General features: G+C 33.0%; 1 protein-coding gene across 1 annotated transcript in view; it reads right to left on the reverse strand.

Moving 5' to 3' along the window:
• The window catches only part of LOC140449608 (membrane-bound alkaline phosphatase-like), a 59,104-nt gene that overhangs the window by 13,273 nt on the left and 31,795 nt on the right, over positions 1-14,036 (reverse strand). The window contains exons 3-4 of the mRNA XM_072542835.1: positions 7,992-8,125; positions 3,633-3,867 (exon numbers count right to left, since the gene is read on the reverse strand). Of these exons, the coding sequence (XP_072398936.1) occupies positions 3,633-3,867; positions 7,992-8,125 (369 nt within the window). The remainder of the gene's footprint in view (positions 1-3,632; positions 3,868-7,991; positions 8,126-14,036) is intronic.

Raw genomic sequence — 14,036 nt, forward strand, 5'->3', positions numbered from 1 at the left:
TTGATATTTACAAATTGTGGTTATTGTAGTTGAAGTTATTAGTTTTTGTCGTAGTTCTCCAGTTTTTTATGGTAGGTTATAGCCAGATAAAAACGTATTTTTCATCGATGTGGTAAAAAAAATTACTGCCAGTGTAAAAAGGAAGCAAAAAATCTGCCGCTCTAAGGTTTGATGTAAGAAACGCATTTGACTAAGCCAACTGAGGCTCAACTCATTAAAAAAAGTAAATATGTCAGATTATCTCAATGAGATGTATGTCTCAGTGGCAAAACCCAAGAACCTGAAAACATCAGCAGGTGTACTGCAAGGATTCGTACTAGGAGCAACGCTTTGGAACGTTTTACATAATGAAATATCATAAATCAACTACAGAGCAGAAGATCTAGCTCTACTGAATCAATGTAACAACAATTTCGTGTTAGAAATGCTAGTCAACAGAAGCTGCAGAAAAGGCAACAGATGGATGTAAAACAAGATCTAGAAATGGCAACAAAAAAAGCAAAAATTCTAATCTTAAAAGGCCCTAGACCCCGTCCAAATCTGACTTTTGTAATAGTCAGTACACGGATGGAGCCTACGTACTGAACTAAATATATGGGCATCCAACTAGACATAATATCTTTTTACAAAGCACCTGATAAAAGTAGTACACACAGCAGAAGAGACAATCGCTGCAGTAATAAAAATTATGCCAATTATGGCAAACAGATATTCTCTATAGCCAGCGAAGTCATGAACGTTGAGTCAGCATGAAATTCGTCTAAATAAAACGCCAGGTAGCATTTTCGAGATATTCCAGTACCGTATTTAAAGTCACATAACATCGCTCCCTTCTTTTAGGCTGCTTGCCTGAATATGCCTTATATACAAGGTCGTTTATCTTCTTAGTAACCTACCAGAAACGCACCAACTTGGGATGTAGACGTTTCCTTCTGGTTGGTTGGTAGAGCCAAACTGCACCACCTTCCTTGAAGCTAACTGGGGTGGATTTCTGATCGAAGCGGTGTCGTTGTGGTTTTAATAATTTCCAGCAAACCATCATAGTCTTCCAAACTTCCGATTTGAAGTTGCGCCTCCGATCTATGAAACTCCATGTCGGGCGACATTCTCAAGCAGGGCGTCACTGTCTATGATGGTTTCTGGGTTGAGTAGTGCAACTACTTCTAACCATTTGGAAAAATAGCCCATAGCAACCATCAAATAGTTGTTTCCTGATGTTGTTAACGGAAATGGTCCCAGAATGTCAACAGCAACTCGTTCATATGGAGTCCCAGTAATGTATTGTTGAAGTTTTCCCCTAAGTCCCGTTTTGAGTCCTTTCTTGGATGCACACAGATCATTATCGTTTGCACGTAATCGTTCTTCTGTTCAAACTAAAGGTTTTCTTTGGCTAGAGCTTCTTTATCACTTCTGACCTCTAGACTTTCTAACTGCAGAATCTGGCTCTCCCGTTCTTATCGGCGCTCGCAGAATCGGCAGTTCCTTGCTTTGCATGGTCTTCTTGACGGCATTTCCATGGCTTCTTCGCGCTCGGTGGCAAATTTCAAAACCATAGATCTGTAGTTTTTCCAGCCATTGAGCTATCTGGCCTTCAGGTGCCTTGAAATTAAAGGGAAACTGCAAGGCAGAATGGTCGGATTTGGTCAAGAATTTTCTGGCACAGAGGAACGAGTGGTAGTGTTCTTCTACTAAAGAATCATGTAACGTATTCCTCATCCTCCTGTACTGCAGAAAGTACATCTCAATTTTGACAATTTTGGCAATTTTGACAAGCATCCGTATTAAGCACGAAAATACTTTGTTCTTTCGGATATGCTAAGATTGCAGCCCTCATCAATTTATGCTTAAGTGTGGCGAAGGCAAGCTGACAGTCTAGTGTCTAGACAAATGGCAGTTCTCAGTTTGGTTATGAAGAGTTTTGGCAATCTTACCAAAATCTTTTAAGAAGCAACTATAGTAACTGTAAAGGTCAAATTGTTTTTATTTCTTGGTGTGGGCCATTATTGTACTACTTTTATTTTTGCTGGGTCTACTGCAACTTCTAAGGATGAAATTATATACAAGTCCCTTAAGTTTTAGATCCATTAATCGTTCAAACACGGCAGGTGCGTTACCCAATCCGAATGGCATCACATAAAATTTGTGGAGCCCATTTCTAGCAGAAAATGCTGTCTTCTCTTTATCTTTAGGGTGGACTACAATTTGCCAATAGCCTCTTTTAAGATCCACGGTAGAAAAACATTTTGATTCAGCCTGGGCAATAACGGTGTCGTTAATACGGGGCAGCGGGTAGCTGTCTTTCTTGGTGATACTATTAAATCTTGTGTTGTTGACACAGAACTTTGTGGAACCATCTTTCTTAGTTACTAACACTACTGGAGAAGACCAGGGGCTACTCGACTCTTCGATAATATTCTCCTTCCGCAAATCTTCAAGAATGGCAAAAGCTTCTTTTTGTTTTGCAAATTAGTGGCAGTGTTTATCCGATGTCGGACTAAGTCAGTGCAGCCAGTTCCTTTTCCTTTAAAAATATGTTACTTTCGTTTTTAATGAACTCTGCTTTTGGTATTTATTTTCGGATAAATAGACCCATGACCTCTTTAGATTTTTCAACAATTCAGTGGAAAGTTGGTGTGTACTGCTGGCTGCTAACACGTTTTCTTTTATTCTGGTAACTCCTACAAATGGCTCACATATACCACGTACTAGGTTCTTTTTGAAGGTAATCTTGTTGTCATTTGGGTTAGCAACCCTTACTGGAACGGTGTTCTTATCCCCCTCTACCAAACATCTGACCACAATGACGACCTCATTTCCCTGCTCCCTTGTTTCCAATAACTTAGCTCCCAAGCCACCAGATGCATCAACTTGTGCGACCATGATCTGTTTGCTGTTAGGAGGAATCTTTGCGTCTTCTGTTATTAACATATTTCGACAATTGTAATTGTCTAACATATTTAGACAATTTTGCTAAGGAGCTTTTCTGCTAAGATTTTCGCTTGGAGTTTGGTTTCCTTATGTATTCTAGGAAGGGTTTCATACAATTTGTTTAAGATTTAATCAATTTGGGTACCGAGTTTGGTAAACATTATGTGAAAAAAATATTAACTTCTAAAACAACTTTAGCTAGGATGGTTTTACCAAGAGTATACGACAGAATAAAATGTATGTTAAAATCTGTTTTTAGAAACTTTGTTTCTCTTACCCAGCATTTATGGACAGAAGAATATATACAACGTAACTTTTTAACTACATCGGCTCATTTTTTCCATTACAATATGTACCTTAAGAATTTGTACTTGGAACTTGCGAATTTGAAGAAAAAATCCAGTATTAACCGTGGCACTTGTTCCGTGACGCTCGCCTCAGCATTTTACTATATAGAAAAGTAGTACACAGTCAGTGTAGAAGCTTCTCTTCGAAAAAAATATTTCAATATTACCTAAAACCGCTGTTAGTTAATACCCTTGTTATAAATTTTAATACAATTACCTTTGTCGCGTAAATAGACTCTTCCAGCGGTTCCGTGTCTTACGTAGTATATATATATATATATATATATATATATATATATATATATATATATATATATATATAACAAAAATAATAATAAAAATGGAATTGGTTTCTACCTGCAGGTGAAGCATGCGTTACTCTAGTTGTGGTAACCAATCCGGTTCTTTTTCCCGCCAACTGAAATAACCGGGCAATAGATTGGACATGATTTTTAGGGTCATTCATGGCACTACAATTTTTCTTGTTTACTATCGCCGATACTCCGATCGTTGCCAAGTTTGCTTTTACTCCCCCCAAATACGCTGTTGCTGAACATGCCGAGTCTGCAGTTTGGTGGTCCACACAATACGTCTGAAATAAGTAAATTAATAAAAAGTGATGTATATTAATTAGAATTGTCATTTATTTACAGGAAGACGTGGTATAAGAGTAGAAACATATGCCAGTTTCAGTGATTAAGATAAGTAATAAAGCACATTGGTATGTATTGCTTAGAAAATAAGTACGTTACATTAAGTTTTAAATTAGATATACACTCTGTAAATGGCAACACTGCGCGGTCGATTTCTCACGAACCCGTTGACCCGTCCTGTCGCCAATAATTTGTCAATACGCAGTGGTTGTTTAAAGCAATAACTGCATATATTTTTAATTTATTTTTGTAAACAACATTTCTGTTTACACGCCCGCAGAAAAAGTTCAAATAATAAAATGGTTTTATTGTGGTAATTCTGGATAACAGTGTGTAGATTTATTTTCTGCGTTTTTTGATCAATTCACAATATTGTTAAAAATTTTGAGAGTTGTTATTGCCCCAAAAATTGCAAAAAATGTCACGCTCAAGAAGTGTCACCAGAAAAATTTGAGGAAAGAGAATATCTGGATACACAAATTTCAAAGTAAAAGCGTTGCTATAGAGTTAGATGTTAGCAATGTTACTGTAACGAATGTATGGAAAAAGCACGGTTATAAGAATTTTAAATATTCGGAAACGCAGCAGCTTTATCCAGACGACTACTTTCGAAGAATGGAGTTTCGTGAAACTGTAATAACGAAGGTTAATGATAAACCAAATTTTATTAAAAATATTTTATTCACTGATGAGTCTTCTGTTTCGCTAATAGGGAGACACAATCCTTCCATTACGAGGTATTGAGAGCAAGAAAACCAACAAGTGTTGTTTACCGAACTCAACGTCCTCAAAAAGTTAACGTCTGGACCGGCTTTTTAGGAGACCACATAATAGTTCCATTTTTTATTAAGGGCAACTTAAATAGTAGACTATACATCGATTTGTTACCTAATAATGTTCTTCCCGCTATTCTTAATTTTCCTGATATAAATCTGTAGAATGTTTGGTTTCATCAAGATGGCTGTTCAGTTCACAACGCTCGAATAATTATGGAGTAATAAAAAAATACTTTCCCGAATCGAGTTATCAGTGGACTGGCGATATTAAGTGGCCTGCACTATCTCCAGATCTTACACCCATGTACGGGTGTAAGTACTTTTTTTACAGATATTTAAAACGCATCATCTATGATGATCCTGGGACTAGAGCCCAAAATTTGGATGAATTAAAAAACCGAATAAGTGAAGTCCCCAATTCTGTTACTGAAACTCTTTCATCTGTCCGCAGAAGTTTTTATGACAGATTGGGATACTGTTCAGCCGTAGAAAGTCAAATCATTTCTATAGGGCACAAATAATTATTTCTCATTTTATTAGGAATTATTTTTTATTTTCAATAAGAGTATATTTTTTGTTTTGTCTTTTTAAATAAATGCTCTTTTATTTTTAATTCAACCACAAAAAATTGTGAACATTATTAAAAACCCATACAAAGGTGCCGCCTTATAAAGGTCAGTGTATTTTTATCGAGTTTATGTTATAAAAAATGAACCGAGTATACGTAATGAAAACAAAAATCGACGAACGGAGATGTGTATTTCAAGCGTTATTATGTGTTTTTTTCGTTTTCTGTCTAGGTGTCGGAGGGGATCGGAGAATTACAATTACCTCGTACGAATCAATGTTGCCGATTTTACCGCTTTATGTAGTGTGAAATATCTAAACCAAAACTTAATGCACTGTACCAAAGATATAAAAAACTAGAAATTCACGACTTATAAAGTTATAAATATCATGAACGAAATATTCTATTACTAATGGACCATGTAAACGGAGATATCCTTTACAAAATCTTTATAAATAACATTTTACTGCTTTCTTGTGTCTCACCACTGCTAAACAAGTTTTCGTTTTAATATTGAATTGCAACCTAGTACGAAATGTATCGTATTTATACAGTAAATTTATTAACAAACATTGTTTAAAAGTTTTTGGTTATTTTCCCGTTATGACGTATAATATAAAAATAATAATATAATGTAGGTTTATCAAATAATCAGAGTAATGCCTTGACCAACATTCTTACTAAACGGAAATATAGGAAATTAAATAAGTTACTTTTCAAGTAACGTAATTTTAAAATAACAACAACTGTTTCAGGCCCACTGATCATTGCTAAATCTCAAACTGGCCATCTTACCTGGTTTTTATTACCACTAGCAGTCAACAACGCCGGCTAAATTGAAAAGGGTTAGGAACAAGTGGGTTGAGACTTTCGACAAGGTAGGAAAAGTCTATTTTAAGGGATTCATACTTATGGTTCATAATTTTTATGACGTATCATTGACTGAATCAATAAAAACAGCAGAGTAGCCACCATCTTGTAAAATTAATTTAAGTGGTTCTATATGACAAATAATACCTTTTATTTGAAAGATGATTTCCAATTATTTTCAACAACTCTTGCAGAATTATCATTTTCAGTTCAAAAATCTTAAAAATATTCATTTAAAAATAGTTAAACGATCGAGGCGTGTGATTTTCTGAACATAAAACTATTAATTTTTAGGATACTTGATCATTAAAAATGGCGCATGGACGTCATTTTGTAAATGGAATCATGTTATGAGTAATACGACATTTGAAAGTTTGTTGTTATCTGTAACAATGTAACTAGAGTTAAAAATTTCTGATTTCATTTGAAGTTTCCTTCAATTACGATTATGATACCAAATCCCAACAAAAACTATAAACATATACTTTAGTTTGGTTTTCTTCTTCTTCTTCTTTCTTTTTGTATGTCGGCTTTAAAGCCTGTTGCTTCATCAATATTATCCTCCTAAATTGTTTAAATTATCGCACCATCTTTTTCTTGGTCTGCCAATACTTCTTCGTTCATTTCTTCGTTCACTCCTGTTTTCATTTTATCACCCATCCATTTATGTCTTCTATATTGCATGCTCTTCTTATGTTTTCGCTCCTCTCCCTATCCAAAAGACTGTTCCCTGATATTCGTCGGAGTATTTTCATCTCTGTTGTTTCTAGTAGTCGTCTCGTTTTAGATGTGTCTAGATATCATATTAATATGTCAGTATATGTGTATGTTAACATAGGTCTAATTGCTGCTTTATAGATTCTTGTTTTTGTGTCTTGTCTTAGGTGTTTGTTCTTCCAGATTGTGTCATTAAGAAATCCCGCCGCTTTACTTGCTTTTAAGCTTTGTTGTCGTACTTATTCCTTAACATCTCTGTAACTAGTTATATCTATTCCCAGATATCTAACGCTTGCTTCCTGCTTTAATATTTTCCCATAAATTTCGATTTTACATCGTAGTGGGTATTTAGATGTTGTCATACATTTGGTTTTTTCTGCTGATATTATCATATTGTATTTCTTGGCTGTTGCATTGAAGATGTGTGTTAATCTTTTGAACTCGTCTTCTGTCTCGATTAATGCGGCGTCATCTGCATAACATAACATTTGGTTTTCTTTGTTCCCCATTCTGTAGAACTTTACGTACTGCTTCTATTATTTCGTCCATTATTATATTAAAGAGAAGTGTGATTAACGAGTCACCCTGTCTGACTCCGCTTTGTATTGATATACACTGTGTTAGTTGTCCATTAGTTTGATTTCCTCAGAAATTAAAAACGTCATTTTTATTAGTGTTATGATAACAAGTGCTACTTGTTTATAATTGACATAGGTATTTTTGACAATTGACATTGACATATGTTTTTGATCTAAAACTAATTATTATTAAGCTTTTACATTTTATTTGATATATAATCCCATTCAAAAAATGTGTTGAGGGAGTGGATTGTAGAGGAGGTCTAAATTTATATAAGTGCATTCGCAGAATTTACTTCAAATAGAATAAATACAGTACCATGGCGGTTATAGCACAGTGTCTAGGTACTGGCTTACGAAGCCGAACGGCCTAGTTTCGATCCCGGCCAACACCAGAAATTTTTCATTTTTTATAATTTAACACGGAAAGCCAGAAGGTTACATAAATAGAAGATTTACAATAGGCTAATTGGCTGAAGTATGACCGGTTATAACAACCAACGACTAGTACCAAGATACTTTTAGAGTATAAGGAATACTTGGTGGTAGCTTACCTTTGAAAATCCAGTGTAAGGGAAATGTTCAAAAGCTAACTTATATTCTTCTCCTCCCATGTAAACTCTTGTTGCTGAGACTGTTGGTATCGACATTCCATCACCCAAAAATAATATAACGTTCTTGGCAAGATCTATAACAAACAGATACTTTTGATTGTTGTCAAAGCAATTGAAAAAAAAAATCATGCTTTTAAAGCATCTATTGTCGATGTTTACAAAATTATTGACATTCAAACTGTTGGCACCTTTTTCTCACATATTTATCTTTATATTTTCGAATATTTCTCTTGTTTTATTTAGTTATCAATGTATACAATATATATACAGGGATGGCCACTCAGAAGAGTCCACACTGATATTTGGCAATATTCATTTAATTTTGTGAAAATACTAAAACAGGTCGATTTTTATTCTAAAGGGGTCATGTTTTAACGATATAGATATCTGTCAAGTGTCAACTCCCTCCTATCCAGCAGCATATCCCTTACATATTAACTCTATCCTTGTTAAAAAATATCAGTTTATTGTAAGTGTTACACCTTTTAAAAACTGAACGTAACGCCTATGTTTTGCTAGTGTCAATTTCCGGTCATTTCAAAAACTACATTAAAATGAAATTTACAACGAAATAGGAAACTATTAAATGTAACGTAAATAAAATAAAAAAAAATAAATTTTAATTTATTACTAAATTCATAATTGGAAACAGTTTACTCATTAACTATAACTATGTGCTTAAATGTTTAAAGTCATATCCACTGACGTCCATACAAATGTTAGGGGTTACTACACTACATTAATGTACTATTTGTTATGTTAGATCTTCCAATGGAGCTGGAATGGTCGGCATAAATCTTGCTTTTTAAATAACGCCATATGAAGATATCACCGATTTAACTCTGCTGTACTTCTTCATATGAGATTGTTTAAAAAGCGAGGTTTATATCTACAATTCCAGCTTCATTGGAAGAACTACGAAAGCGAATAATAATAACTATTTTCGTTGGGAATAAGCCACAATATAAGTTTAAAATAAGTTTATTTTTGACGTTTCAATTCGGACATCATTCTCAAAATACAAAACATTGTATTTTGGGAATGATTTAGGGGTTAGTTTTATAGATCTATCAACAATACCTATAACTACAGACTTCTTATGGGAGAAAGGATGATGAGATTGATAGTTAAGATTTCGTTAAGACCATGTTTTTTTTGTGAACCACATATACTTCATCTAATTTAATTACCGTTGCACGTCATCCGCGTCAATGCCGTGAGGTCACATGATACCAACACGAAATATTTAGGCGGTAGGTGTGTTCTTTTTTAGAATCACTTTGCCGAGTACACTGGCATTACATCTACTAGACATATTTTATTATATACGCGTAGAAATAATATTTAAAGATTTCTATTAATGTTATCTAAAAGAAACACACAATAATATGTTATAAAGCGTTTTTATGAAGAACATTTGTTCGAACCACACTGTAACTGTAATCGAACGAAGGTGATATTTTGGCATAAATTGGTAACACTTATTTGACAGTTGCGGTGTTGACTAATATTATTAAGTAATGAAAAAAGTATTGTTTTTGTTTAAGTATTCCACTTTACATCTTTATATGAAGCATACAAGCGGTTCAAATTGTTTTTAACAAGATTATTGTTTTGTTTCTATTTATTTACATTAAATATTAATTTGTTTTATTGTATAATCCACTTTTGCAATAATTATGTGACATATGATTTAAAATGGATTCACGATTTTTTTATACTTTGACAACTATGTCAACTTCGATCTCTGTCAATGGTAATGACGTGCAACGGTAAGTAAATTAGATGGACTGTAGTTTGTAATTGTGTTATTAACGCGAAGTAAAGTGAAATCCAGAAAATCTATTTTATTATTCTGTTCAATTTCTATAGTAAACTTTAGTTTTGGGTGGTAACTGTTTAAATTATCTAAAATTTCGGTTCATTTTATTTGTTGGGATAGCACAGACAAAGTCATCGATATAGCGGTAGAAAAATGATTCATTGAAATCTAACTGACCCACGACAGATTCCTCTAAATCTTCCATAACTAGCTGAGTAATGACATTGAGCAAAGAATTGTTCTTTTACGCTGCAAAACCTGTAATTTAGTACCTAACTTTTTAAATATAAATACAAACCATATAAATTTTACTTCCAGGAAAATGTTTTTAATCTGTTTGTAAAATAACTGACACTGTTAACTCATTAATAAAGCTAAACTGTGAACTCATTAAAAATGAATTAAATATAATTAATACACTACCACCGGATATTTCAAATACATTTAAGGATATGTGTTTAAAACAAAGTAAATATGTTTTCGGCAAAACTGAAAATAGGAACATCAAAAAGATTGATAAATTACTTTTGAAATCAAATGTTGCTGAAAATAAATTAGAGGGGTCTTGGGTCCAAAATTTAACTCATACTGACGTTGCAGTTCCCATTCGTAATAAATACGAAATTAATGTATCTGATATTATTTGTCAATCAAAATTAGTCCACAAGGATGTGTAGAACGCTTAGTGGAGATTGGCAATAGTGACAGATTGGCTTAGGTGTAGAATTCATTAGGTGACCATGTGTAAATCTGGTGTGACCAATACGTAATCTTCTAGCAACAACAATCTCATTTCTAGTTATACCAGGGATAACGAACCGCTAAATCGTCTGATCTATTTGGTGTAAAAATGTAGTGGATTGTTTCCTTCTGCCAGTAATTTCGTACGAGTTTCTTTATACTAGTTTTTAGGTCACTGGCAATTTGTATATTAAATTTCTACTTTATATGAAAATTCACAATATTAAATAACAACAAGTTCTGTAATATTTTAAACTATTTTAAAAACAAAAAGAAATTGTTATTCGAAAATAAAGCATTACGTAAAAAAAATAAAAGAAAAAAGTCTTCTTGAGGGAAAATCATTATGTAGTTGTACTAAAACCTAATAAAACCAACAAAATCGTTATTATGGAATCTAATGATTACGACAATAAAATGATCTTTTAAGAGACGAATATCGTAAACTTAAAAATGATCACTCCAATATTTTCCAAATAAGAAATAATGATATTAATGAGCCGATCCTATCATATCATATACGAAGAATATATCTCTACATTCTATCGTTTCCAGCATTCAATCGCCATTCGAGAATCTTTCAAAGCTCTTAAAAAACATTATTTCTAATTTCACAAATAAACATTATTACATTAAAGATTCCAATGACCTTATTTCTGAAACTAAAAATATTCAATACCAAATAACTATAAATTAATATATTTAGATGTCATTTCACTATACACTAACATACCAATAAAGCTTGCCACCAAAGCTTTCAATAAAGCCCATTTATTGAAAGCTTTATTATGTATAAAATATATTATTAAATTAAAAGTCATTAATAATAAATATTAAAACGCTTTTTGGTTTCTATATGCATTGAAGTTAATTTTTGACAAATGTATCTCAAAATAAATAAACGTGGGAGAAAATTAGGTACTGTTGTCGAATAAATAAACAAAAATAGTACACAATATCGTGAACTCAATGTTTTGGAAATTTCAGAAATTACTACATAAATATTCAAATTAACGAATAATATTAAAATTAATATACCTACAGTCTTTGCAATCTTTAGTGTCACTGTTTTAATACATTATTGACACACATACGCCAGGATAACAATAATTCGCCTAATTTCATCTTGCAACCTTTGTGTGGAGCTTATCGCCCACTTTTTTTAATTACGAAATACAAATGCATGATATATTTGATTTTTACTTCTAATAATTCGTGTACCAAAGTTTTCCACAAAAACTGGAGTAATCGTGAATAGCCTTATTTTCCACAACTGACGTAGCTGTAGATGTGGGCGGACGTAATTTCGGCCGGAAAAAAAGCAGGTACTAAAAGCCGGTAGGTAAATTCGGCCGGAGGTTTTAAGTTGCTTCCTTATCTCATAGGTATTTTCGGCCGCAAATCAAATAAAATAACAGAATGCTTTATATTAAAATATTTCTTTATTTCAATAAAATTATTACATCAACTTATTTCTATAAATTAAGTAAACTATAAATTTTTAAAAAACGTTTTGATGTGATACAGATTTAACGAAATTAATTCTAGAAATATTGTCAGATCGAAGCATATTTACCATGTTTTCGATAAATTTTAGTTTGTTTTTTACTTGTTTGTCTTTAATTTTTGCTGGAATATTTAAATTTTTTATTTTTAAATATGCATCGATCTGACAATCTTTTAATTTTTCTATAAAAATAAATATAGAAGGGTGACTTGAATAAAAACTAGAATTAAAGTGCGAATGGAATGATTCGCAGGCATTTGTGGTTCTTTTAATTGATGGGTTTTCATATGCCCATATATTTGGTGGAAAATGAGATTCTGGCGCTATGTAGTTTTCTAATAAATAGTCTGCGTATTTATCTATAAGTTTATGGTCCGGTTTGTATGACATGAGATCAAATATGAAACAATCTTCAACTTCAGAGGGGTCTAAATAAGTTAGCCCAAAAGTATGAGTAAGCCATTTGCTTTCCTCGCAGTTTTTATCTTTATACATTTGGGTTAACCCTAATGATTGTATTTTCCTATACCACGCCTGGTGCAAGTGGAATCTACAACCATTTAGTTTGGTTTTGGGAAAGACAACTTTTAATGCGTTATGAATTGCGATTTCAAAATCCACAAATACCTCCTTCGGTTCAAAAACAATATTATAAAGTTCAAAAATTTTAGATTTTACCAACAGAAAAAGTCTCATATATGTGTCACTGGTCTTATTGGGCAACAGACAATACAAAAGAGGAACATAATGCCCATTTTCCAGTCCATGGATGGTAAATAACTGATAAAAATATTTTGTACAATAAGAAAATGTGCCATCCATGTAAAAATCTTTCATTTTACATAAACTTATTATATTTGTATGGCAAGAAAAAACAATGATATTATCAGCTGTGCTGTTAATAAACAAAAAATTTTCACCTGTTGTGGTTTTCGGTCCATAACTATCGAGTACAGAATGTACATCGTGAATATCCTTAGGCAGGGCTGGTAAGAGCTTACGGCGGCTGTTGTACAAATTTCTTCTTATTAGACTGACATCTATCGATGACAAATTCTCTGGCAAATGATTTGAAAGAACGCTTTTAATAATTTTTGAAGGTTTCTCCGATATGTCTTCCTCAGCTTTGCGCTTGCATGAAGTCGTCACTATTTTTCTCTCCAACGTAGTTTCATCGGACTCGTGGTTGTGGATTAATTCACTTCTAGTAACTGTGTATTCCGCACCAACAGTGTACAGTTTGGCTAAACATCTTAAATTTTTCTTTATACACCTCCAACGTACTTCACCACTTTTTAATCCTGTTTACAAAACTGAAACTTTTCTACAACTAGTAAGTCATAACCGCGTGAACTCTTAATTACTGAAACAGATGCCATCGTATACAAATAATATATTTTATGCTTTCTATCGACTAGTAGCTTCAAGATAAGTTATAATACTGACTAGCTATAATAATTTTATACCTGTTATTTGTGAATTTTATACATTTAAAGGAATAATCTTAAGTAGGTACAACATAGTTATTAGAATAAAGAGATAAGTAAATTAAAGGTATTTCCGACAGGTACACAGGATTAGGTATTTCCAAATAAATACACAATTAATATTTTACAGAAACTATGAAGCGTAATTACCAATATTTTAATCTCATCGTAAACATCAACCCCTCGGCCGAAATTACCCCTGTCATAAATGGTACCCCTTGATTTATGCAGGTAGGCCGAGGGATTACCGGCCGAAATTACGCCCGCCGGTAGATGTATATCCTGTTTTGTTGTAAGGGACAATATCTTACAGTTAAGAAGCCTCTACAGAAATATATTTGTTCCCACCTTTACACATGGTTTATTTTTATAAAATAAAAAACAGAATGTTGATTACTTTCTACAGAACACTACTAACGGATTTTCGA

This window comes from Diabrotica undecimpunctata, chromosome 1 (assembly GCF_040954645.1).
Source record: "Diabrotica undecimpunctata isolate CICGRU chromosome 1, icDiaUnde3, whole genome shotgun sequence".
NCBI lineage: Eukaryota > Metazoa > Arthropoda > Insecta > Coleoptera > Chrysomelidae > Diabrotica > Diabrotica undecimpunctata.